The 27,698-nt window shown below is 45.0% G+C and overlaps 2 protein-coding genes and 1 long non-coding RNA gene across 8 annotated transcripts in view; 1 reads left to right on the top strand and 2 right to left on the bottom strand.

The window, feature by feature from the left end:
- Nucleotides 1–5,483, bottom strand: part of VDAC2 (voltage dependent anion channel 2) — a 22,149-nt gene extending 16,666 nt beyond the window's left edge. Inside the window, exons 1-2 of one of the 3 annotated variants that reach the window (XM_075934698.1) lie at nucleotides 1,433–1,586; nucleotides 1,163–1,223 (exon numbers count right to left, since the gene is read on the bottom strand). In XM_075934698.1, the coding sequence (XP_075790813.1) occupies nucleotides 1,163–1,202 (40 nt within the window). In that variant the 5' untranslated portion in view covers nucleotides 1,203–1,223; nucleotides 1,433–1,586. Of the gene's footprint in view, nucleotides 1–1,162; nucleotides 1,224–1,432; nucleotides 1,589–5,356 lie in introns of those variants that run through there. The other 2 variants (XM_006126339.3, XM_075934699.1) reach the window with 2 other exon arrangements.
- LOC112546318 (uncharacterized) lies at nucleotides 3,197–27,117 on the top strand. The gene is made up of 3 exons (XR_012905539.1): nucleotides 3,197–3,978; nucleotides 15,823–15,954; nucleotides 27,031–27,117. It is a non-coding gene; the product is annotated as an uncharacterized LOC112546318 (long non-coding RNA).
- SAMD8 (sterile alpha motif domain containing 8) overlaps nucleotides 21,485–27,698 on the bottom strand; it is a 35,213-nt gene continuing 28,999 nt past the window's right edge. For all 4 annotated transcript variants that reach the window (XM_075934696.1, XM_075934697.1, XM_006126341.4 and 1 more), the window contains one exon: nucleotides 21,485–27,698. In XM_075934696.1, coding sequence (XP_075790811.1) covers nucleotides 27,394–27,698 — 305 coding nt within the window. In that variant the 3' untranslated portion in view covers nucleotides 21,485–27,393.

Genomic DNA, 27,698 nt, shown 5'->3' with positions numbered 1-27,698 from the left:
ACATTGGGGTAGGTACAGAAATTGCTAAATATCTGTTACATGTCCTACCGATAAAACGTGACTATAACTGTATGAATACCATGATGAATATTGCCCTTATATCTTAAAATGCAATATAATTGCCCTGTAATTTTAGTCTTATGGTAATATAGATCAAGTAAGTAACCATGTGACCTTGATGCTTTTACAATCTTTTCTGTATGGGCAGGTTCAACTTAACATGCTAAGCCCTGTCTGTCATCAACTCTGTACTTGTCCCATCCTCCAACCCAATTAACAAAACCAACCCAAGTGAAATCAGAAGCAGTTTTTTTTCCAAATCCACCCTCAGTCAGTTGCTTTTATTACAATTAATACTGACCATGCTGTTATTCCAACATTATGCTTATACATCCTAGACACTTTGTACAGTTTATGAAGTGCAATCAGCTATTCCAACGCTGATCCGGATCGGGACTGATGCAAATGGCAGCTCCACCCTCCTCTGTGGCTTCAAAGCTAATTTTTTCCCTCGTGCATTCCCGGAAGCATTGCTGCTCCCAAAAAAGCCCAATTATCCCCCCCCCCCCCGGAAGCACTGCTGCTCCCAAAAAAGCCCAATTATCCCCCCCCCCCCCGGAAGCATTGCTGCTCCCAAAAAAGCCCAATTATCCCCCCCCCCCGGAAGCATTGCTGCTCCCAAAAAAGCCCAATTATCCCCCCCCCCCGGAAGCATTGCTGCTCCCAAAAAAGCCCAATTATCCCCCCCCCCCGGAAGCATTGCTGCTCCCAAAAAAGCCCAATTATTCCCCCCTCCTTTACTAAGTAGTGGCTTCATAGGTTTGCTCTTCTGTGGGAGTTCAGTCGACCCGTTATTTTCCTCATTTGGCAATCGAATGGGCGGGCCGTGTTACCTCCTTACACCTTTCCCTCGAGGGACTGTCTGACTCCCTCACACCCTTGCCTTAAAAGGCACCTTGAGCAATTCTTAGAGGGCTGGTGGACACGTGCAGCGGGGGGAGGGGGGGGTTGCCAGGGGATTAAAAGTGTCCAGACGTGTTCGGTCACCGCCTGGCTGTGCCCCAGGAGGGCGGGTGTCCTCGGGCGAGGAAGCCGGGGGGGGGGGTCCCTTTCCGCGCTGACCCTGCGCTGAGCAGCGCGCTCCGGCTCTGTCCCTACTTACGTCTCGGAGGCGGAGGGACGCATGGCGGCGGGTAAGTCATGGCTAGGCCGCGCGACTCAATCTAGAGAGGGGGGGAAAAACCGACACGCCAGGGTGAGCGGGGTCTGGGGGGGGGGGGCTGTCTGACCCCCCCTCAATATCCCCTCCCCCCCAGCGGCCATCTTAGGGCGCCCGCCCCGACCCCCCGGCTCTCAGCGAGCCACCCCCCCGCGCAGGGCCCGATCCCGCCCCGCCGGCAGCCCCCCGCCCGCCCCTTCCCCCCCCCGTCACCTGTCCGAGGGCGCCGGGCGGGGCTGGCAGGAGGGAGGCCGCGCGGGCTGCGGCCGCTCGACGTGGAGAGGGCGAAGTGAAGGAGACACCGACGACCCGCCCGCCCGCCGCCGCCGCGCAGGACCCCAACGAGCCGGGGCCGCCCCGGCCACCGCCTGCCCCGCCGCGCCCCCCCGCCCCAGCCGGCGCCGCGCCCTCCGGCGGCACACACGCATCGCCCCGCGCCCGGCGGGGAGCCCCGCGCCCGCCTCCCCCCGCTTACCCTGCCGCCGGCGAGCAGGCACCGCGGCGGGCAGCCCTAGGCGAGGAGAGGGGTCCTCTGCGCCCTGCGCGGGGAGGGGCCTGCGGGGGATGGGGAGAACATGTGGGCGGGGAGAAGCACTCTCAGGGGGAGGGGCCTGTAGGGGGAGGGGCGAGGTGGGGGGGTACTCAGGGGGAGGGGCGAAGGGTTTAGAGGGTGCTCAAAGGGGGGGAGAGGAGAAAGCTGGGGGTGCTCAAAGGGGGGGAGGGGAGAAAGCTGGGGGTGCTCAAAGGGGAGGGAGGAGAAAGCTGGGGGTGCTCAAAGGGGGGGAGGGGAGAAAGCTGGGGGTGCTCAAAGGGGGGGGAGGAGAAAGCTGGGGGTGCTCAAAGGGGGGGGGGGGACAGGGACAGAAGACTTTCCTTGGAGGAAGCTGTGTGGGAGATTGTTCCTGAAATATAAGAAAGTGTTGAACTGGGTTTCAGGCTCTGCCCTCCTTTCCAGTTTACTGCACACCTAAAAAGCCATTGGCTGTGTCTAGACTGGCCAGTTTTTCCGGAAAAATCAGCCGCTTTTCCGGAAAAAACTTGCCAGCTGTCTACACCGGCCGCTTGAATTTCCGCAAAAGCACCGACGCTCTCATTAAGATTGCCAGTGTTCTTGTGGAAATACTATGCTGCTCCCGTTCAGGCAAAAGTCCCTTTTGCGCAAAAGTTTTGAGCAAAAGGGCCAGTGTAAACAGCTCAGATTTGTTTTCCGCAAAAAAGCCCCAATTGCGAAAATGGCGATCGGGGCTTTTTTTGCGGAAAAGCGTGTCTAGATTGGCACGGACGCTTTTCCGCAAAAAGTGCTTTTACGGAAAAGCGGCCATGCCAATCTAGACACTCTGTTCCGAAAATGCTTTTAACGGAAAACTTTTCCGTTAAAAGCATTTCCGGAAAATCATGCCAATCTAGACGCAGCCAGTGTGTTTTATGGTGCTTTCCTAAATTCTGCCTCTGGTAGCAACATAAGAGGTACCACTAGGCAGCTAAAACTTACATGTGCCTCAAGGATTGTACTTGTATCCCTCATTGCCACCCTTTCATGTCCACTGCCCCGGTGCACAAGTTCTCCTCACCACAGCTGCCAAAGCCTTTTTGTGCACTGCACACCTCCCTAACTCCCCACTGAAACCATCCCGGGCTGCCCTCCTTCCCTGCTACAGTGGTCCTGGTCCCTGGGGTGATCCTTTTCTAAGAATGGAAAGCAAGGCTAGACTGAGTGTCACATGACTGGTTTGCACCAGTCTCTGTAATCATGCCTTATGACAAATCCCACCACAGAAACTGCTTAAGCGACGAGGAGTCCTGTGGCACCTTATAGACTAACTGAAGTGTAGGAGCATAAGCTTTCGTGGGCAAAGACCCACTTCGTCAGATGCATGTGTGGGTCTTTGCCCACGAAAGCTTATGCTCCTACACTTCAGTTAGTCTATAAGGTGCCACAGGACTCCTCGTCGCTTTTGCAGATTCAGACTAACACGGCTACCCCTCTGATACTAGAAACTGCTTAGTCACCAATACAATATTTTCGCTCGGCCAAGGAACTGTGTATGGCACAGCTTGTTCTAAGGTTTTTAGTCCCCTCTAATAGTATTGCCTCTTTCATTTAAAATTAGGTTCCACAAGAGAGTATAATCAATACACTATATGATAATATAATTTATCAGAATATAGGGCAGTAAAGGTGGATTGTGGAAAACAGAGCAGCTGTTGAGCCAGCAGGTCCAGCATATTTTTGTTTTTATAAATGATATGCAGAGGTGAACTGAATAGTTTTCAGGTCCAGCATAAATACATACATTCTGGAGGACCTAACAAGCTAATACATTTAAATGAAGATGATGAGTACTGGACATGAGAAAACGTATTAGTGTGTTAATACCAAATGCACAGGAGAAAGGAATGAATGGCAACTGGGGAGACAGGAAGAGGGATAGGAGGAGGAAATTAGTGGATTGGAACATTCACTAGAAAAGAGATGTCTTGTCGAATACAAAATGAACTTATACAATTTATGCCACACTGCATTATTTAAAGCCACAAGTCCACTACTTAAACCAAAAAATAGTTAAGAACAAATCTCTGTTCCATATACCAGCAACCATGCTTCTTTTTTTAAAAAAAATTGATTGGTTTTATTTTTAGAAATCAGAGAATGTAAGAAACAACCGTCCCATCCTGCAGAAACAGTGATGAATCAACATAAAGACCAAAGCTGAAGCAAGACTGCACCCTTCCGGTTTTGTGTCAGGATTTTGTTAACGGTATAAAAACCCATGCATCCATCCCTCAGTTTCTCTCTAGCTACAGATGCATCCTTTAAGTTTTCAGAATATTGGGGCAGGAGGGTTACTGTGGAACTCAGTATATTTGGAAAGCAAAGGTTACTGTGATAGGCAACTTCTTTTGGCTTCATAACTCTGTTTTCTCAGAGTCTGAGCCACTGTCAAAACCCCACCCCTATTCTCTTCTCTATATTAGCTTTCCTCCACTATCTGTGCCAGCCAGCCAGTTCCTCCAGCCTACATTCCTTAACCATCACCATTTTGTATGGATCAAAGCTAAAAAAAAAAAAAAAAGGCAAGGACTCTGCAGATACCAGTTATCGAATGTTAGAAACCCAGGACATGAAGAGTTGAGCACAACATATACAGCAGGGGTGGGGAACCTTTTTTGGGTCAGAGACCACTGACCCACACACAAATCAGTCGGGGCCCGCACACAGGTAAGAAGCAAAAAAAAAAAAAAACCCCACCAGACCCTCACTGGTGTGGCCCCTGACTGAGATGGAGAAAGATGCTTCCCCACATTCTCCTGGTACACCAGAGCCTGGGGGGCCCAGCCTAGTAGATTTTGTGTGCTCCAGCCCTGCAATGGGGCTGCAGAGTGGCTGGAGCGCCCATGTGGGCTCCCCAGTGCTGGGGGCAGACCCTGAACCTCGGGATCTGGATCCAGGTAAGCCCAGGGCTGCATCTAGCCGCCAGGCCTTAAGTTCCCCACCTGGGGAGCAAAGAATGCCAAATCCCCTCCCCTAACAATACAGCAACTGCCAGAACTCTGCCAAGGACTTGCCCACACATTGAATTGTCCCCATTTAACTTGCAGTGTGATTTTAAACCAATTTCAAGACATTGGTGCAAACGTTCTTATTCCAGGCTTCTTTCTAGTTAAGCCAGTTAGGAACAGGATTGAAATAAACCAAAAGAAGTCACTCTTAAAACTAAAGCAGAACATCCACACAGGCATTGCACTAGTTGAATGTGCACAAATGCACATGTAGGAAATGGCTATGCTCACAGTCATGCCAATGGTAGGCCTGGAACACTTTGAAAGTCTGCAGTCCTGAGCTGGGGGGGGAAGTCTAGGTGCCCTTCTCTCTAGTCTATAGGATCACTGGAGTAAAGGACACTGAACTCCCTCTGGTTGTACTTGGCTTTATAAAGGGCATCTCTGCAGGTGGTGGCTGCAAGTTCCCAATTATTCACTCATACATAGTCAATCCCAAAGCTCCTTATTCTTTCATAACAAGAAAATAAAAGTTGGGGGGGGGGGGGAGAGAATTCAATTGCAAGAGAGAAAATTAAGGATCTAAGGGAAGGGGATAGCAGCCAACCTAGGGCGCATGATTAAACTTGTACTTACTCGCACATTTGTGTTTTTCTTTGCTGGCTGAATGCTTTCTCTTCTTTTTTCTCTTTGGTGGGATTTCCATCTCCCTGGAGGTTTCCCCTTGTGCCTCAAGGAACGAGTCCATAAGCAAACACTGCTGCTATGCTTTAACTTCCTGCTATACACTCTGTTTTACTAAGGCTCAAGGGTGGCTAAATGAATGGGACTTTAGCCCTTATAGGAGGAGCTATTTTAGAGCCTTTTAGGGGAGGGGTCCTTTGAGTTTTCTGCTTTAATAGGGCATAAGAGGTTCTGTTAAAAACACAAGCTAAGAACATTCAACTTACTAAATGTCCTTGCCAATCTAACGCTCATAGGAAAGCTGGTTCAGAAAAAGAGCCCCGTGTCCCTAATTCATTGAAATGGGAGTAATGACATCTGAGAGATGTAAACAAATGTGCAGAACAGTTTGCACCTGAAATAGTAGTTAGTAAAAGTGTTAACCTCTGTTGTGCTCGAGTTTTGCTGGGTCTCATTTCTGCCTGAGTTCTATACAGCACTAATTGTACTCAGTGCTTTGCAACTGTTCACTAATTAAACCTCACATCACCCTCATGAGATACTATTAGTCCCATTTTACAGATAGGGCAAACTGAAGGAGGGAGCTAAAGAAGCTTCCCTCAGGCCACAGTGAGGGATCAGCATGAAAGGATATGACTGAAATTTGGGATTGATTTCCAGGCTTGGGATCACACTTCTCATAATCTGTTACTGTTTCTTTGATTACATTTACTGTTCAGAAGCTATTTATTTTTGGTGCCTGCAGATCCAAGTGCACGTCAGAGAGCAGTCAGATTTATATCAGGTAGACTTGCTAATGGACTGAGGTGCAACTAACATTTAAGACCGAAGTACTGGACAATATCCTCCAGTTAACAAATGAGGAAAAATAGGTGACTTGAGGACACTGTGAGGAGGTGAGACCTCTGTACAGCTATCCAGAGAAGGGCCACAGAAAGAGAGAGAAACTTCTAGGCTACTAAGTCAAGTCCTTCATAAAGTTCCTGGCATGGCAGGAGGTATTTTCTATTTTCTAGGTATGGTCACTGATTATGATGGGTTAAAACATCCTTTTCCCTAGTATATGTCTGTACTAGGTGCTGCTTTAAAGGGATTGCTACTTCAGCAAGTCTTGCCCTACTTCGTGCAATGCTAAGGGCCTGTAAGGGTTCATCTGGAGGTGGCTCTCCTACTTGGAGTAGTATTTGAAAGAATGGCATTCCCTTGACTACGTTCATCCCAGCTACCCACCCAGCTACTACACTTACTCTCTTGCTAGCCAGTGGTTTCCACCGGAAAGGCTACAGGGGAATGCTGGCCCTTACAAACACTGAGGCGTGTAATTTTACTCATGAGTTTTATTGATTTTGATGAGATTACTCTCAGGAGTAGAGTCACACCTGGGCTTAAGTATTTGTAGGATTGAGGCACTGCAATCTAAGGAAGTTGGAAAGGGCTGTCCCCAAATCCCGTGGTATTCTCAGGTGAAAAATGAGGTTTTGCAGGCCATCTCTTGCATGTTTATATGATTCAGTTGCATTGTTGTGAATGTCTTTTACATCAGGGCATGCCTGTACCCATAGCTCGTATTTTTGTCTCCACTGGTGGTGCACGTTCACCAATGCCTCGGTGCATATAAAAAAATATTCTGCATGTGGATAGAAAAAATCCACACATGGATGGAAAAGACTGGAGAAGACATTGCTGTACACACCTCCTAGACTGGAGCCTCTAATGAAACTTGCATGCAGATCTGTGAAGACGGAGGTTGTGGCTCTTTTTATTAATAGGTTTAAGTCCCTGATAGTGAGTGAGGAATACTAGGTATATAAGAAAAATTGAAAGGAAATGTACAATTCATTCCCTATAAATCCATGGTGGAATAGTATAAAGGACTGACCATGAGTTGTACTAGTCAAGCTGTGTGTATCCTGTTTCCTTGGGATTAGTGAAGCTGTCAGGTACTGTGCGTGTCCAATGGGGATACGTCTACACTGCACCTTAGGTCAAAATAACATACGCAATTTGTGTAGCTCAAATTGTGTATCTTACTTCCATCTTATTTTGAAATAGCTTATTTCGTCATTTGACACTATCCACACAGCACCAAATTTTCAAATAACCCGCTGTCCTGAAACATCCCTTACTCCTCGCGGGATGAGGGTTACAGGGACGACGGAATAGTGAGCCCATTACATTTTGAAGTAACGGGCTTGCTGTGAAGACACGGGATAGCTATTTCGGGATGCCTCCGGTATCCTGAAACAGTGCTGCAGTGTAGACAGAGCCTAGCTGTCTGGATGCCACAGGAGGACTGTTAGAGAAGCCCGGGAACCACAGGGCATCAAATATTAAGCCGCAGGCAAAGCAAAGGCAGGCAGAATGCGGAGGTGTTTGTTTGATCCGGGGCTTCTGGGAGCTAACACCCAGTTTAGCACCAGCTAGGCCTCTGTCTTGCTGAGGCAGGAGTAACACAGTGATTGACAGTCCTGGATACGCCAAAGTAACCACTAGGACAATACAATTTATAAGTACAGGAAATCAAGCACCAACTGATAGGAATAAACAATGTTTTATTTATAGAAAGGCAGGACTGAAGGAGAGAGAGAGAGAGAGAAATGGCAGGAAATGGGGACAAAAGCAGGAGAATCAGGGAAAAAATGAGTAATGTCCAACAATGCAGCAATAATTAACCATTTCCTCCCTGTGTGACTCAAAATCCCTCAACTCAGCAATGGCAAGAATGGTCCCCTGAGGGTCCCAAAGGCCATCACTGAAGACGGGAGGTGGAGGGCAACGAGTTGGCTGGTGCTGTTACTCCTGCCTTGCGCGGAGATAAGGTTGGGGCCCAGGGATGACAGGACGGACGCTGACCCAGTGAGTTCCTGGGTTCGATGACTGGAAGCAGTGTTGGAGAAATCAGGCGTGAGAGGATCACGTCCCGGATGAAGAACAAGTTTGTTTTTACTGTTTACAGCCGTCCAAAGCTGCTGGAGGGGTCCTGGCATCAGTTTCCCAACAGAAAAGAGGCTGCTCGCCTCAGTTACAATTGCTGCGGTGCCGCCTGACTCCTCCAAACGGCAGTCAGCCTCCCCAAGAGCCTCTGTTACCCAGGGGCTTTTCCCTGATAGTAACCACTAACTAGCAGCTCCATTTCCCCACCCTGCAGAGTCTCCTGGCTAACTGTTCAAAAATCTTTCATTTTGGGCAGGCAGGGCCACAGCCTCTGGAAGGGGATACCCCCTCACTCTGAGTGGTATGTCCAGTTGGGGCCTTTCCATGTACAAGTGGAAGGACTTTCTGCAAAGTCCGTCCCATACTCCAGGGGTCAAGTGATGTCTGTTACCCCATGGGATTGGGACCGAGCTGTCCCCTGTCTCCCAAGCAAGTCTACATAGCACATGCAGCTTTGTTTCCAATGTCATTTAGTATCATTTCCCAGACCAAAACTTTATTACAGATTAAACAATATTAAAACAGAATGAAAGTGACACTTTAATAGTTGTGAACATATAAACACGATAGTTACCAACACATGGCTCCATCCAGATGGGAGGGCAATTATATGCAAGGCTCCAGAATCGACTTTGACTCTGACCCATATCAGCATGCAGCTTAACGTGAAAACCCCTTTACACAATAATTCCAATTTCCAACACTGGATCAATCCCAGGGCCAAAGTCCCGATGGTGTAAAGAGGGGCTAACCTACTGCCCTCCGTGGAGTTGTCTTCACTTTGGCTGAATTTCGTCCATGGGGCAAAATTCAGTGGTGACCTCAATGGAGGTGTAAGTTACCCATTGATAAAAGAGTCACATTGGTGGGAATCAGCATAATTTACAAATCGAGGGAGCAACAGGGAAGATGGAGCATGACAAGCAATTAACTAAGATGCAATCAGATCCCTTGCCCTGGTTGTTACTGCATTGCGCCAAAGGCATGTAGAGGCTAAGCTCCAGCTCCTCAAAGATAGGTAGGTGTCTAACTGCCTTCCAGGATCTGGGCCTCAGTGTGGGGGGCACGAGGTATGGGGCAGAAAACACAGGAGATCTTAAAATATATTTATCTGATAAGTTTTACCCGGTAAAAAAAACATTTGGAAAACCATTGTCTTTTCTAAATAAAACTATTCATTTCTACATCACTTTGGGGTAATGCAGGTCAGTTAAAATGTTTGAGGGAAGAGTCAAACAGCACCACAACCATGTACAGTTGACAAAACTCATCTGAGGAAGTGGGTCTGGCCCATGAAAGCTCATCATCTAATAAACCATCTTGTTAGTCTTTAAAGTGCTACATAGTCCTGTATTTTGCTTAAGAAAGCCTGAGTTCAAAAGAACAGTAAGGTTACAGACTCAAGCACTGGAAAAATTAGGAAATGCCAGAATGGAGGTTAATTCAGTTCTTTGTGGAGCTGCGTTATGACTGTCTTTATATACTCACTATTTTCCCCACGGGACACTTGTGTCATTCAGTGCACAGCAGGGAACTCCACTCAGGGTTGTGTAGAGAATGAAGCTGTTGGTCTGTAGGAAAATTATGTACCTACATACGTGTGTGTGTGTGAGAGAGAGAGAGAGAGGGAGGAATGCATCTGCCATGCGTGTGTGTGTGTGCGTGAGAGAGGGGGCTATTGGAAAGTCTTCACTCTATACATGTGTATGGATGTGTGCATGTTTCCAAAGTACCTGAACTGCAGCCAGCTACTTGGTGCTGGGCTTAGAAGAGGAGGAACTGCTCATAATTGTGGTTGCTCAACATGTTCCCATTAAAATACCTTTACTTGTTCCAAAAAGGGAACCATTCATACTGAAAATTTCCCAAGCCAGGTGTCTGCCTCAGGCTTAATTTTTGAGAGTGAGAGTTTCAGTGAAGACAGTTCAACCATTTCCAAGAATAAAATGATGGCTCACGACTTTGTTTTGCCCAGGCAAACCTCAGAGTTATGAACACCTCAGGAAGGGAGGCTGTTCGTAACTCCGAACGAACTGTTAGGGTGGTTCTTTCAAACGTTTACAGCAGAACTCAGACAATGCAACTTTGAAACATTACTAAGAAGAAAAATGATGCTTTTAGCCCTCTTCCTTTAAACACAGCAAGCACAGAAACAGTTTCTTTACCTTTTTTTTAATGTTCCCTTTAATGTTCAAGTTTTTTAGTAAATTATGTTTACCGCAATTCTGGACTCTATTTGCTTTTTCTGGTCTCTGCTGCTGCCGGATTGTGAACTTCCAGTTTTAACTGAGGTTGTACGGTTGACTAGTCTGTTTGTAACACTGGCGTTTGTGGCACTGAGATACACAAAAAATTCTGATAGCTGCTTCATTGAGAAGCTCTGGCACCTCCCTGCGTTGGAGCAAAGGGTTGACATTTGCTAAAGGGGTTGCCCAGGGTTAAGAATGTGCCTTTTGCAAGAGTAGTGGAAATCCACCCAGTTTTAACCAAGCTAGAGCCCTTTGAAAAAGCTCACGCTACGTCTACAAGACAAGTTTTTGCTGCAAAAAGTATGCAAATGAGGGACTCGTTTGCAGGAGTCGTGATCTCATTTGCATATTTTCTGCCGATCCCTTTCTGCACGAAAACAAGCAGTGTGGATGTTTTCTTTTTGCACAAACCCCCTTTTTCCGCACGATCCGTATACCTCCTTTTTGGGGGCATAAGAATCTTGCAGAAAAGGGGGCTTTTTGCACAAAAAGAAAGTGTCCACACTGCTTGTTTTTGTGCAAAATCCCCTAGCGCAAAAACGGATCGGCAGGGAATATGCAAATGAGATCATGACTCATGCAAATGAGTCCCTCAGTTGCTTATTTTTTGCCGAGAAGACTCGTCGTGTAGACGTAGCCTCGGTGAGTACACGCTCAGGACCTACAGGCTAGCATTCGGCAATAAAGTCTGAGCGCATGCTGTCCGCAGTGAAGATGCGCCAACCCCCTCATACATGGGACCAAATTGCATATGCACCAGCACCATAGAGAAACTTTCCTGGGCTCTCAATGCTCCACTAACACGGAGGAGGAGGAGGAATTGGCTTGAAAAAATGTAAAGGGGTGAGGGACCAGGCCTGGTGTGTGTATGGGCTTGGGACAAGGAGCCTTTGCTGGGGGGAAGCTTCCCCCACCCTCTAAGCCCCCCCTCCACCTCACCCCCCGCATCCCATGGCCCTGGCTGGCACAAGCAGCGAATGCTATGAGCTCAGCCCTGTGGGGGGTCACACTTTCAGTCCCTGCCAGGACTGCGGCAGAGCTCAGAGCTTGGTTGGAGCGCTGAACTTGGAGCTCCCCCCGGCCAGGGGCCGCAGCGGCAGAGCTCTGGGCCTGGAGCTCCTCCCCTGCACCACCCCTTCCCTGAAGCCCTGCCTTTCATCCTGCCTCTTTCACCCCCAGGTCCTGCCCCGTTTGCTCTTTTCTCCCTCTGTCCCCCATTGCTGTGGCCACCCCAGGGAGTAAGAGCTCCTTTAACCCTAGGGCCGTGGCGGGGGGAGATTTTTCCAGAGGCCCCAAATTGGCCAAGGACTGTGGGCCCTGCGTGATAATTCCCCCCTCCCCCAGCCTCCATTTCATGCCAAACATGGCTGAGGCCCTTGGTGGGCTAGGGAGGGTGGCCTGCAAGGCCTGGCTGCGTGTGGGATCGAGAGCCAAGAGTGAACACTGGACTGGTGGGGAAAGGAGCCTGGGACCTGGAGGAGGTTGCGGTTGCTCTTCCACAAAAAAGAGTGGACGCGCAAAATACGTTCCCTGGACGCAGCAGAGGTGTCCCAGAAAAACCTGGAGATATCCCGGAAAACCCCCTCAGCCTACATGTACCCTTAGTTCAAACTACAAAGTTTTGCTGTCATAGCAATATTGACGAGACGTGAAAAAAAGAAAATCAATCCCCTTAGCCAAGCTAAGTATCCCAGCCTGGCGTAGATGCAGCTGTGCCGAAAAAGAACCCTTCTGTAGGCTTAACTAATGTCATTCGTGGAAACAGCATATCGCTCTTCCAGCAAAACTCCTGTCAACTTATTCCGTGTCTCCACTAGAGGGCTCTGCCGGCATAGCTATCCCAGCAATGGCTCTGTAGTGTAGACAAACCCTAGATTATTGGAATGGTGGTCAATATAGAAACGCAGCAGCTCAATATTTAAATAGCTATGCCTTGATTGAATCGGTAAAATACAGTTTCTTTAAGAAATGCAGTTAGAGGTTGTGGCTTGTTCTGACAGTTCAATGGGCACGCTTCCTAGAAAAGTCTGGAACAAACACTTCAGGTTACAGAGAGGTTGGGCTGCGGTTTGGAAGGAGAATATATACCCACCCATCCAACTGATATTCTCCCTCCCCACCTATGAAGTGGGTGTTGTTGTTGTTGTGATGATTGGGAAGAAATGAACGAAGTGTACCTAGTAAATACAAAGATAATGAAACTAGCCAGTATAAACGCTCGGTGGCTGCTATTCTAGTCAGTACTGGATTAAAACAAATAATATTGCTTGGTAGTTTTCTTTCAACTGCGGCGTTCCTCAGCATTTCACTTGTTGGCAAAAGCGAATGACTCTAGGATAGCTAGAGTGGGCTACATCCTTTTTGACAAATTACACAGACCTTAAATCTGAAACACCTACCGAGTTTCAGAGTTTTGTTCGTTAAATCCAGTGCCAATTTTTAGGGTTTACAGCTTAAATGCAAAGTAGGCACAGCACAAATTCCTCTGTTTGGAGACAGACCTGTTTGCTAACCTCAGTTTGCAACATGTATTAATACCTTGCAGAGGAATCCTGTAATTTCACACACAAAGGTGCTGCATTTTATACATTTTATCAGGGTAATAAAGATCAGCAAATTATGAGTTTTCAGATGATACCTCAAGGTATACTTTGAACACCGATTATTACAATCATGTTTGGGGTATGGTCACAGAGGTGCATTCTGTGACGCTACGTCTACACTACACACTTCTTTCGGAAGAAGCATTTTTCGGAACAGATCTGTTCTGAAAGAGTGTCCACACTGCAAAAGTGAATCGAAAAAAGATCTGCTTTTTCGAAAGAGAGCATCCAGACTGAATGGACTCTCTCTCACATGTAAGTTGGGATTGCAATGGACAGAATGGCCACCAAGGCACCTCAGCTTTTTCCTCTTCCTCTGAAAGAACTCCCTCTTTCCTGTCCATACACACCTTTTTGCAAAAGAGCTCTTTCACGAAAAGGCTTCTTCCTCGTAGAATGAGGATCCCCAATTCTGGAAAAACCCCTCTGTTCTTTCAATTTTCTTGTGGAAGAACGCAATGGCAGTGTGGATGTTCCTCAAGTTGTCTCAGAAAAACGGCCGTTTTCCCGACAAAACGCTGTAGTACAGACATACCCTCCCAGTCCTACAAGGATCTGTACTGAGATCTGTGCTGTTCAACATATTAATAAATGCCATTGGAAAGGGGGCTAACGAGTGAGGTGACAAAATCTGAAAAAAAAAATTACTCAAGACTTAAGTCCAAAACAAACTGTGAAGTGTTCCACCGGATCTCACAATACTGGATGGCTAGGCAACAAAATGGCAGATGAAATTCAATATTGACAAATGCAAAGTAAAGCACATTGGGAAACATAATCCCAACAAAACACGGGGGTCTAAATTAGCTGTTACCACTCAAGAAAAAGATCTTAGCGTCATTGGCCCTGAAAACATCTGCTCAATGTGCAGCAGGAATCAAAACAGCTAACAGAATGGTAGGAATCATTAGGAAAGAGCTAATACAACCAAAAATATTCTAATGCGTCTTGATAAATCCATGGTATGCCCACACCTGGAATACTTCTTGCAGCTCTGGTCATTCTCATGTATATCACACCACCAACCTAATGTGGAAACACTTCTGTAATAATTGCTACAGTTTGCAAGATCTTTTTAATCAGCGAGCCAGACTCCGGCTGGGGAAAGCAAAACAACTCTGTTGAGCACCGTGGAGCTGCTCCCATTTATGCTGAATTTGGCTCACTGGGCAAAAATCAGCAGTGATGTAATTAGCAGTGTAAATATATTACACTTTAATAAGCAAGTGTTACATTGATTTACACCTAGAGTGGACAAAAAGGAAAGTGAAGTAGGAAAAGCAACTAACCAATTTGTATTGAAACCACGGATGTGGTTGGTGCTGTGGTGTTTGGAAGGAATTTAGGGAATAAATAGAGCAAGAAATGGAATAAATCATTTTATAAATTCTATCTATGAAAATATCTGGGAAATCACTTCCTCTGCTAAATAAAAGTACTTGTACATTTCTACATCACTTTCAGGTTATGGACATGCCAAGGTCAAGCAATAGCAAAAATAATTATAAGAGGATGGACTGACACTGTGTGCCGCATAAGAGAAGAGGAACTGCTTTTAGTTCATAATGTTTTTAGTAGAAAAGGTCCTGGGAGCTTTGACCTACAGAGATAGATGCAGCCTCGTACAGTGATAGGCATCAGCCTTGAAGTTTGGGTTCAGAGCTGAATTTAAGTTTGAGAGGTGTTTGAATCAGAGGTTGTGGTTTGCATCTGTGTGTAATTTTTAGGGTAACATTTTCAGAAGCAGCCTGTGCATTTGTACCCCCCTGCCGGCATATTATTTCAATCCATACAGCCCCCCCAGATTTGCACCTCTGATTATCTGATTTCCATGTACAAGTGTCTTTGCTAATCATAAACGTGTGTGTACTCTCACACAAAAATATTGATCACGCAAAGTTGCAGGCACGAACCTAGAGACCTAACTCTAATTAGGGCAATTGGATTTCACTGCCTGTATTGGAAGTAGGTTTGGACAGGATAATCTCATCACTATTTTATAGCCAATCAAGTTTAAATAATCATAAAAGCAACAGCTAAATGATCTGAACCTAGACAGCTAGACTATATTGCTGATCCTAAGCAATTCAAAAAGTGGAAATTAAAGTCTATGCACAATCGATACATACTCTTCAAAGTGATGGCCACTAAGCAACTGTAAAACCATATATTTCATATAAGCGGATAGGTTTTCTCCTGATTGGCTTACTGTACCAGTCCATACACAGAATTTACCCAAAAGTTGCCTTGTTTGGCACTGAACAGCAAGGAAATTATATTAAAGATGCATGTGAAATATTATGTTCACATAGTTTTTCCTGGCACCAGGCCTCTTCCTGGTTCATGTGGAAAACGTTAGCACTGAGTTCATAAAACAAAGACACACGATGACCTGCATAGTTAAGGGGCATAGGCATTTCTACTCTAAGCTCCCATTTTTTCAGTTGCTCAAACTTCCTGTATTTTTCGCATTCTGGTCTGACATTTTCCAGACTTGATCTCTGCCCCAAAGTTATTTTCTCTGGATAACATGTGAGCCAGAATGGTTCAGTACTTTGTTATAAGAGGGGAGGTGGGGAAAGAACTTCCCCCCGACTATTATTAAAAATCGCTACCCATCTTTTTCTAACAGCTTTGTAACTGGAAGATTTGCCATCAGGACCCTGCCATGGAAATACCCCTCCCCAAGAGGCAAGGCCTTTGAATGCCGTGATGAGATCTGGCCATGCTGGGAGCATTTGAAAATTTGAACACACTTCTTTTGGTAAGCTCATAAATTGCACCAGTGAAGAAAGCATTTTATTCCCGTTCTTGGCTGATTTAGCTGCATGGTGTAATGTCCAGTGTATCGTAGCTCCTGCAGATAATTTAAAATACAGAGGAAAGTTCGCTAGACTGGAGCTAGTTTGGGCTTCAGATCCGCCATAATCTTCATGTGTGACCCAAAGCTAATTAATTCCATGTTTGCACCCACGCTTTGTGGCTACATCTAGACTGGCATGATTTTCCGGAAATGCTTTTAACGGAAAAGTTTTCCGTTAAAAGCATTTGCGGAACAGAGCGTCTAGATTGGCAGGACGTTTTTCCGCAAAAGAACTTTTTGCGGAAAAGCGTCCCTGGCCAATCTAGACGCACTTTTGCGCAGAAAAGCCCCGATCGCCATTTTCGCGATGGTGGCTTTTTTGCGGAAAATAAATCTCTGCTGTCTATACTGGCCCTTTTGCACAAAAGTTTTGCGCAAAAGGGACTTTTGCCTTAACGGGAGCAGCATAGTATTTCCGCAAAAAGCACTGATTTCGTACAGTAGGAAGTCAGTGCTTTTGCGGAAATTCAAGCGGCCAGTGTAGACAGCTGGCAAGTTTTTCTGGAAAAGCGGTTGATTTTCCGGAAAAACTGGCCAGTCTAGACACAGCCTGTGTGTCTTGCTTATGAAGATTGGAAGCACTTTGGGGTAGGGCTCTCTTTTACCATGTACCCATGCAGTCTACAAGGAGTCCTTGGTCATGGTTGAGGCTCCTAGGTGCTCCTGGAACCTAAACAACACAAAGGTGCAAAGGGTTAGAGAAATGTTTCTTGCAGACCTCATAAAGCAGCACAGCCGAAGGAGGGGATTTGTGCCTTTAAGGTCTATAGGGGTATGTCTACCCAGCAGCATTATTTCAGAATAACTGATGTTATTCTGGAATAACACAGAGCGCGTCTACACTACAAGCCTTTATTTCGAAATAATATCGAGCTGGGGGACTTCTTACTCTCATTTCACGAGGAGTAAGGGAAGTTGAAGGAAGAGCGTTCTTCTGTCAACTTCCTGCTCTGCAGATAGCGCCAAAACCAAAATTAAACTATTTTGTCTTCAACTATGCAATTGACATAGCTGAAGTTGCGCAGCTGAATTTGACTTTAGCCCTGCTGTGTAGACGTGCCCCAAGAGAGACACACTTAGGCTACGTCTACACTGGCGCGTTCTCACGCAAAAATTCTTTTGCGGAAGAGTTCTTCTGCAAAAACTCTTCCAGAAGAGAGCATCTACGCTGGCATGTGCCTTTCCGCAAGAGATGTGCTTTTGCACAAGAACATCCATGCCAATGTAGATGCTCTCTTGCGCAAGAAAGCTCTGATGGCCATTTTAACCATAGGACTTTCTTGCGCAAGAAATTCATATTGCCTGTCTACGCTGGCCTCTTGCACAAAAACAGTTGTGCCAAAGGGATTATTCCTGAGCGGGAGCGTCAGAGTTCTGGTGCAAGAAGCCCTGATTTTATACATTAGAATGTCAGTTTACTTGCGCAAGAACACGTGGCCAGTGTAGACAGGCAGCAAGTGTTTGCGCAAGAGCGGCCGCTGTGGCACGAGATCGCGCCTGTGTAGACACAGCCGGACTGTTTCTCCACTGCACAAGGAAGCCAGGCAAAAAGAACCCAGAGAAAGTTCTAGGCCAGCGATGGGCAATAATGCAGCCTGCCAAAGTATTATGGGCAATAATGCCGCCAGTATCTGACCCGCCCCGATACTCCAGGCCACCCATGTTCCGTGGCCCAGTGGAACCCTGGGGGCAGGTTCCCTGCCTGCTGTGCCCAGCACGCCACTCAAAGCCTGTGTGCCTTTGCTTCATGTCCCATTGGGGAGAGCTTCCCACACTGCCCCCACCGCAGCACAATCATCGCGGCTCCCATTGGCGGGACAGAAACACATAGGCTGACCCCAGCAGCTTTGAGAGGCCTGCGGGACACAAGCAGGGAGCCTGCCCCAGGATTGCGCTGGGCTGCTGGCCAGGAGCCGCCCAAGGTAAGTGCCTCCTGACCAGAGCCTGCACTTAGCAAACCACTCCCTCCCCACACCACAACTCCCTGTCCCACATCACAACCCAAATCCTCTGCACCACCCCCCCAGGTCAAACTTCTCATGTACCCACCCACCCTTTCAGACCATGCACCCCCAGCAGTACCCCCAACCTCCTATCCAGGTCAAAACCCCCTCCTTCAAATTCCCTCCCAAGCCCCACACCAGCTTCTGCACCTCAATCCCATACCCAAGCTCCCTTCTGCATCCCGCCTTCATCCCAGACCCCGTATCCCCTCCATAGAAAAGTGTGGCCCTTGACCACTTACCAAATTCTCAGAGAGCCCCCCACCAATCAAACATTATCGCCCACCCCCATTCGAGGCAGAGCCCCACGGTGAAGAGGGGAGGCAGAGGAGCTGTTGGGATAATATCATGTTATCAGCATTAACATCTTTGTTCAGTGTAAACAGGGAGAGGGACTCTCCCCCACGGCAGGAAGGCTGGAGTGGCGCTTTGTATTTGTCTCCCTGCAATGGATTGCTGCACCAGACTTCTCTCCTCCGTTTCCGACACCCGCGTTACGGTGAATAAGCCCTTTACTGAGGACTGCTCACCACCTGGTCTTTTATTGGCCCCAGGTCCGCTATGTTGACTCGTATAGTTTGCAAGCATCGTCTCCATAGCTTGAGTTGGCCACTCTGGTATTGGTGCTCTTCTGGAGGGAGGCCAAAAGCTCACGCTCCGGGGGTTGTGTGTATGGGTACGTCTAGACTACATGGCTCCGTCGACGGAGCCATGTAGATTTGTTGTTTTGGAAAAGGGAAATGAAGCCGCGATTTAAATGATCGTGGCTACATTTACATTTACATGGCTGCCGCACTGAGCCGACAAACAGCTGATCAGCTGTTTGTTGGCTCTCGCGCTAGTCTGGACGTTCCCCCTGTCGACATCAAAGCCCTTTGTCGGCAGCCCCGGTAAACCTCATTCCACGAGGAGTAACGGGGCTGCCGACAAAGGGCTTTGATGTTGACAGGGGGAACGTCCAGACTAGCACGCGAGCCGACAAACAGCCGATCAGCTGTTTGTCGGCTCAGCGCGGCAGCCATGTAAATGTAAATGAAGCCGCGATCATTTAAATCACAGCTTCATTTCCCTTTGCCTATAACCCTAATCTACATGCCTCTGCTGACAGAGGCATGTAGTCTAGACACAGGCTATGTGTACAACTTACCCTGCTGGAGTACCGCCAACCCATTCCCGGAGCAGAACTGGCACCCCAGCCGTGCAAAGATCACAAGGCATGAGAGACTCCTGTGACGTGTGTGATTTCAGTTGTCTGGTACAATACCTCTCTGCGTGTGACCATGAGTACTGGCAACTTGTAGGGACAAATTCAACTTTGGCCACCACAGAAATTCAACAGGGGCCTCGTCCCCCCTCCTCCAAACACAATGTTGAGCTCCCCTCATCTGCTTCTTGCCACAATAACAATCTTCCCCTCCGCACATTTGCCCTTTGCTGCCCAGCTTGCCTCTGCTCTTTCTGCAGCTGCGCCAGGGGAAGAAGCAGAGCAGGCCGGCCTATTCTTCATTGGGCAAGGAGGAGCGGAGCCATCCCGAGCTCTCTTTCTGCTCCCTCTTCTCATCCTTGGGCGAATGGCCTTGGCTGTTCCCTCCCCTCATTGCTGTTTCCTGCAGCAGCTCTGTTTGCCTCCGGCGGAAGAGAAGCAGGACAGGCAGCGGGGGAAATCCTGAGCCTTTCAGAGGCAGCCAAAATCCACCTTCCGTGTGGTGAGTTGGCAGCCCTGGAGCGGACATTCCCCGGCTACAGGCCTGAGGATCGCTGCCCAGAAGGCTGTACCGTCCATGTGTGTGTGGGGGGGGAGGGGGGGATCTTTGCAAAGAAGACATTGCAGCTCCCTGGGATGGTTGTCATTTGGAAGTCAGCCTAGTTCCAACTGCAACACTGGACGGCTTGTGGCATTGGCTAGATGGGACCCAATGCAGAGACCTTTCGGGAGGGGCTGAGGGGGGCTCTTTCTGCCTAATCAGCAGGAAGACTAGGAAGGGCTGGTATTAGGGACTACTGCCGCATGGGACTACCTGGATCAAGCAGGACCTGCTCACCCTTATTTTCAACTGAGCTTTATGCAATGCATAAAGGGGGAGTGGAGAACTAAGAGCAACCCTCTCATTGCGAAGTGCTAGGGCCACGATGGGCAACCAAGGCTAGCAAACGGGCTGCAGGAGTGGCCCCATCTCACTGGGCCGCACGATTGAACTCGGGCACGTGCACTAAACGTGACCCCAAGAACAAGATAAAACACATTGCACTTGGCTCTCCTCTCTCAGGCCTTTTCAACCCAAAGGGACCCATTAGCAGGAGCACCTGAAGTTGCCAGCAAAAGTAACAAAGAATTAGAGGGAGCTTGTGTGCAATCAGTGTGCCCCTCGCACGTGCCCTTGCTTTAAATGGGTCGCTTCTCACTTGCCCAGGGGCTGCTCGACCCTCCCCTCCACTGCAGACCCCATCCCCACTCCACCCCTTTCTTCAAATCCCTACCAGGCCTCTTCCCTGCCTCCTTCCCAGAGCGCGACCCATCCCTTCTCCTTCCCCTCTCTTCCCAGCACTTCCAGTGCGCCAGGAATTGGTTGATTTGCGCCCCTCCACACACACACACACACACACCCCTTGCACGCTACTAATCAACTGATTCACAGCGCTCTGGAAGTTCTGGGAGGGCAGGGGAGGTGTAGGTGAGTGCAGGGTCCCTAATGCACAAGAGGGATTGAGCATGCAGAGCTCCTAATGGGTCACAAGTTGTCCACCACTGCTCTAGGGTCATTCTACCATGGCTTGGCCCGTGGGTCTAACGTGTTGGGGGGCAGGGAACCCATCACAGATGTGGCTTTTCCTGAGCCTGTGAAAATTCACCCAAATTTGATCATGTCATACATAACCTGGGAAAAACGTGCGCAGCTAAATTCTCCAGAGACTGTACCAAGTATGCTTCATCCTAGGGCTTCAGGAACAGAGCCAGTATTACCCTGCAATTGCTCCTCCCTGCTACTAGGTTGGGGGTGAGGCTCTGTGGCAGCAGGCATACACAGTGAGGGCAGTGACAATCAGACCATGTCTCCTATGCTGTGTCTGTCCCCCCGCCCCTCAACACACACCCATGTATCCAGGTAGCAAGGATGAAGTGGAAGCAGCTACACAGGAATGCAAAGGAGTTAGAAACTGAGGGTTAGGAAAGATGAAGGAGTCAGGAGGGTGGGACTATGCAAAGGAGGTACTAATAAAGGGGGATGGGGCTGACAGAGGTCAAGTAACACACAGGAAGGCTGACAGTCCCAAGGCCATGATTCCTGACACCAAGTCCCTTATTCTAGTCACTATTTTACATGTTTACAAATATAAGATACAGCTCGGGGGCCCCCCCCCATCACCAATCTCTCAGTAAATACTTGACCAGCCACCTAATTTTAAAATAAAAAAAAGCAGTCTTCAGCCATCTTCCAAAGATTTTATTTGTAATGCTTTTAAATAGTTGTTTTAATACAAGATAAAAATAATATATTAATTAAATCCGGGTTTAATGTTAAAGTCATAACAATATTTACTTATTTACATTACTGTGCTTCAAACTTCACTGTCATAGGAATTTTTAAACCTTCAAGTAATACTATTTTCTGTGACGGGGGTAGGGTGGAAGGAAGGGGAAAAAACTTAACTAAGAGATCTGTGTTTAGTGCAAAGAAATGTCTTCCCCCAAAAACTTTAAGAACAAGTTTTATATACCTGTTTATGCTAACCACTGTACATTAGTGTAGTCTGTAATTCCCCTGTATAAGAAGTCATCTACAATTGAATGCAAGTAGACAGTAAAATTAAATTACCTTAAATTGAACAGTAAAGTCCCTACTTAAATCATGGGGCCAATACACAAATTCAAGAAGTTCCACTTTGAAAAGCTTATTTTAATTTCTTACACAACAACCACAGCTCTGTTCTGAAAATGTACATCAACTAGAACTATGTTCATTCCATTCAACATAGCACACGTGTGGTGTGGCTCAAGTTATGAGCATTATCAGACACTACCACATGGATGACTGAAAATGGGGTTTAATACAGTATGGTACCTTTTAGTGTTCAGTCAGACATTTACAGTCAACAACTATTTTGTAGGTTAAATCCATATCAAATTTGCCCATATCAACACACTGTTTCAGTCAATCATTTAAAAAAAAAAAAATCAGATAATCTTTCAAAATCTCTCCATGTCTCAAAAGAATACCAGAAAAGAAAAGAAAAGAAAAGAAAAGAAAAGAAAAGAAAAGAAAAGAAAAGAAAAGAAAAGAAAAGAAAAGAAAAGAAAAGAAAAGAAAAGAAAAGAAAAGAAAAGAAAAGAAAAGAAAAGAAAAGAAAAGAAAAGAAAAGAAAAGAAAAGAAAAGAGAGAGAGACAGAGAGAGAGAGAGAGAGAGATTTATTAGTGGTCTACCAATTAATCCTTGACATAAAAGGGCTTCTATAGGCAGGCAAAGAAGTGTCAGTTGATGGGGTATCTACTAATTACAAACGGGCAACCCTACACAAAGCTATGTTGGCTTTATAATTACAATGGGTGACCTTTCTCTTAAAGAATCCTAAATGATTCAGAATAAAGCAATAAAAAACGGAAAAAGCCTTCTTGACAAAAAGGTTTTCTTAATCTTCTCAAGTAGGAAAAATACAGGAAGGACAAATGACTATTCATTACTTTTATCACGTAGTACTTGAAGTCTACAAAAGGACTTCCATTAAACTCAGACAATTTGAATTAACCTGATTTTGTTGTACTAATTAGAAATTGTACAACTAGTACTGAAACAGTGTAGCACTGAAGTGTATAAGTACCTAACATTGCTGTCCTAGTAGTTATGCAGATTTTAATGCTATTTTAAATATTAAATTTTGTTCAACACCACAGTAAATTCCACTAACACCATTCCCCTAAGTGGCTTTTTTTGTCTGTTTGGGGTGGGATTTTTTTTTCATTACATGAAAAAATTAAAAAAAAAGAATAGTTAGCCTTGTTGCAAAACAGATCAAGAATTGCTACACTGAACAATCTACACATTTATAAAATAGCCAAGTTTTGGGGTTAGAAACTTATAAAAAGGTTTTATTTACTATATTAGCACTGGCATTTGGTATTTCCAGATCATTTTCATGGAGCTCTGCTTTATCTAACATAAAACCAGGAATACCAACATCCTAGATTTGATGCCATCTCTACAGAAGTGGCTACTTGAAACATGTTTATTTTAAATGATAAATATTCTACTGGACCATGTTTTCCATATGTTGCATGGAGAGTTAATGCGACCTACAACAGGAAACAAAATCACGTGCCCTTATTTAGCATGTAAGGGCTTGGTTCTACAAGGTGCTAAGAGCACTGACTCAGATTCAGGGACGCACAAGTAATCTCACTGAAGCTAATGAGTCTACACATGCGCTTAAAAAGTTAAGCATATATTTTGCTGGATCAAGCTGCGTGTTAACACCTTGCAAGATCTGGCTCTTAAGTCAGTCCTGAAAGTTTGAGGATTTGGGGGCCTATTAATTATCAATACCCCTGAACTACTGAGAGTTGTCCTGGTTTTGCTGGAGGACCTCTTAAAAGAAATAAAGAAGTGGAGTTGAGTCCGCAGTTGAAAAGCAGAGGTTTTGAATCTTGGATAAAGACTAGTCTTCCAAGTCTGCGTCAGGAGTATGTCTGCATTATATTATCTTGAAAAAGTCTGATTAAAAATCCCCTTTCTTTAAATTCAAGTTCTCTGGAAGTGCCACAATCCCACTAATTTCCCAATCCTCCAAAGAAACCTCCAGCAAAGAGAATCAAGAACTGATATTTTGAACACATAAGGCAGCTGCCATTTTTTGTGTGTCACAACACTAAGAAAGGACATTTTTCCCCTTTGAGAGTCACTTTCATTATATATGCTAAAAATCTAAGCCTGAATTTACACCTTTACCTCAAACATGAAGCCACAGAGTCTCTATAGTCAAGTTAAAAGGGACAAATCATTTGGGGGGTGGGGGAGCGGGGATAGGAAATGACTTCCATTTGTAAATCTGACTATGGTTCAGGTATTCCTTGTAACTGAAAGATTCACCCAAAGTTTGATTTAGTTTATTTACTTTTCAAGGTCTGTTTTGTGGGCTTCCCGTATAAAGCACTAACCTGGTGACATCACAGGCATCCTGTTTTGAGGGGGAACTCTGAGGGGTTCTGCCCCACCCTCTATAACAGGGCATCTGTCAAAACCACAGATTAACTGAAACAGATAAGGCAGATATGTAAGGTCATAAAAGGAGAGGCACAGCAAGCTTGACAAAGTTTAGCATTATTCAGGGTCACTGTTCTGCTGCAAAAACAAACACCAAGACTTGTTAACAGCAGGGGAACAGAAAAACAAACAATTTTAAAACAATTCAAGTTGCCAGGATTGCTTTAAGGGTACACCGTTGTTGTTCTGAAACTCTGAATGAAAGCATATGAAATATTTTGTTTTCACTTTATAGTCTAAAATCACCATGAGCCACTACATGTGTGTCTATTAGTAGATATGCTATAGGTATATGCCAAGAAGCAGAACCACTGACAGTCTTAACACCCTTCCCAGATATCAACTTTCCATGTTACAAATATTGGAAACAGATCCTTAGCAGCAAGAGGATCTCTGTGTGAATACATAAAGCAATGGTACAGATATTCATCTTCTTTTCATAAAAATATTTTATAAACAAATGGCAATACTGTCTTCACAATACTTTAGATGTAAACAGCACTTGAGAAATAAATAAAACTGGAGGCAAAAAAAAAATCAAAAGAATGTTTATGGTTCAAAAACAAAGATTTGAACTTAAATTATACACAAAAATCTTGAGATGCCATTTTAGTTAATGTAAACACTCATGATAAGTTCTAGAACCATTTTGTTTTACTAGGCATGAGTAAATAAAGGACTGAAAAAGGATTCTGCAATTCAGACATAACTAAGCTAGTCTGCAATCTGGAGTTACTTTTAGAGTCAACAGATTTGCAAATTTAATTGAATTTTTTATTCCTTTTTCCCTAAGGTATCAAAAACCTCAAAGATATAAACCTGTGGGCATCTTGGAAAAACATGGACGTATTAAAGAAATAACACTGTTAAATTATGGGCCAATGAATTATTGTCCACTACAGAAGCAAGTGTGTCCATAACTGGGGATGTTTTATAGAGAGGAATGTTCCAATTGCCTCTTCCTATCAGGAAGGCAAGGGCAGCAAACGTCTTTTATAAAAAAAACATAAGTCCTTGAGACTAAAGAGTTTATTTTCCTAAGTGTCAGTCAATTTCCCTAGTTTAGGTGCTGGGAGCACTCAGCAGGTTTGCATGTTTTACCATTATCAGCAGGTTTGTTGAAGAACAGGAATGTTACAGATATCAAAGTTTGAAGAGCAATGTAACTTTTACTAGCTGTGCTACTGCATTTGGTATAGAGACTCTAGAATGTGGAATTTGTCCAAGGAACAGGAACTAAATAAAGCTGCAAATGTTTAAAAGAAACTTTAAGAAGAGTTAGTAATAGATGCCCTAGTTAATGACTGCTTCTCAATTCAAAGTTAAAAGTAGCTTTGTAAAGGCCCATAAATGTAGAGGTGGGAGAGCATACAAGATTTTGGAATGTCAAATGCCTAACAGTCTTGCAAAACTCTATTTGACTAGGTAATTTTGTTGTCAACGGGCAAATACGGTATGTGTTTCAGGTTTCCTCCAGTCACTGTAAAGTGGGAATGAACAGTTTGTATTGGGATGGCAAATTTTCATGGACATTTTTCAAGGCAGACACTGCACTACCTCTTCTCATACTCTAGCCATTCTGAAATTATATGATAGTGAATTAACATGAAAATCACCAACATTTATATATTGGTTGCAATTTGTAACTCTCTAACTACTATCCTCCATTAAATCTAAATAACCACAGTTACAGATATCTTCCTGCACATGAAAAAAATATATGGATAACAGTTTGTAAGGTCACAAACACATAGTGCCTGGCTTGCAAACAGTATTTCAGGCTCCAGTTCTAATCACTAGTCTTTCACGAGCAAAAAGCTCTCTCAAAAAGTGATACTTATCACAGAAGCTAAACTGCTTTAACTCTTAGTGTCCTAAACAAGCAACTTATTTCTAACAACCAAGTCTATTTTCATAATTGCTAAGACTAAGTATAAAGCATTTACTGTATACAGTTTGCCAAAACACTTGTAGGAACTCAAATATATTCAACGTTTGCTGATACCAGATGGACTGGGACATGAAATATAATTAATAAAAGATCAACATTAGCACTATTTCTGAAATTTGCTTTTAAATTTTTCCTGAGGGGGAAAAAAAGACACTACATGCATTTCCACATCTATTTATGAGACTACGTTACTTCAAGATAAATGGAACTGTTCTAATTCTTCTAATGGTTAAAGAGTTGCTCATAAAAGCATGCATAGGGTTAGGCAAAGTGTTTTATAAACCATACAGAAGAGAGAGTAGCTATGTGACTCTACAGCACTAAAGCTACCTCAACTTCATTTTCAACCAATGTAGCTTTTATTTCTAATCCAGCTGTTGAAATGCAACAAAGAACCCTCCAAATTTAAACCAAAGCTACAAACCGTTAACTCTGACCAAATAATCCTGTTCAAACGCTATCATAATATCGACAACCTCCAAACCAAAAAAAGAGGTGGTCTCTTTTTTTGGCATTTTGTACATTTGCCACACCTTTGGGGTTTTTTTTATTTTTTATTTTTTTTTAGAAAAAAACCCCAAATTCTTACTTTAACATTTCTGGAAAACCATTTTGTAAAGAACTATACCACCTTTCTTATTCTGGAAAATTACTCTTCAGAATCTCATTTTGTAAGTGTATACACCTCAAATGAAAAGTTATATTTAATAATTTTTTAAAAAGTCATTGGCTAATATATTAGTACTGTACTTGGTATTATTTGTACAGGTAAACATCCAAGGTACCACAGATCATCCGGTCCTCAAAGAAACAAGTCAGGTAAAGCACACTTTAAAGATGCAAGTTATTTTCCACCCTAAAGCATTTTGTTGAATCATGTCAATGGTAACAATGATGCCTCTACTTCAAATTCATAATAATGTATGGGCAGCCTCTACCTAGCCGCCTACAGTTACTTTCTACTACTATCTTGTGAAGTATGGAAATCCCAACTTTGTGACTGAGAATCTAAGAAGTGGAACATGAGAAGACCACAGGGATGGAAAAAGGTATTTTCTTATTTTTCCAGCTAATTCTGTAGCGGTTTCATAATGGATACTTCATACTAACTCGGATTAAACTAGGTGCTCTTCACCCAATTAACCGTCTCATTATTGTAGGTTTTGAAAAGGGCCAGCAGTACTCATTGGGAACTGTACCATTAACATTGCATTCAAAAAAAGAAAACATAGGAAACCAAATTCTCGCTCTCCTACTCTGCTGATACGCTCTGGTATTAGCCAATGTGTGGTAGTACAAGAAGAGTCTTGTGGTGATGTAGAAGGCAATGAAGACGTCTATAGAGTAATGTTCATGTGCAGCCAAAATGAAGAAGATCCCAAAGAGATTCAGGACCCAGGATAAAGTATGCAAGAAGTTCCAGCTTCTTGGTGTAT

Source organism: Pelodiscus sinensis, chromosome 8 (assembly GCF_049634645.1).
Source record: "Pelodiscus sinensis isolate JC-2024 chromosome 8, ASM4963464v1, whole genome shotgun sequence".
Lineage (NCBI taxonomy): Eukaryota > Metazoa > Chordata > Testudines > Trionychidae > Pelodiscus > Pelodiscus sinensis.
Note: the sequence above shows the minus strand (reverse complement) of the source record. Positions and strands in the feature narration are given on the sequence as shown.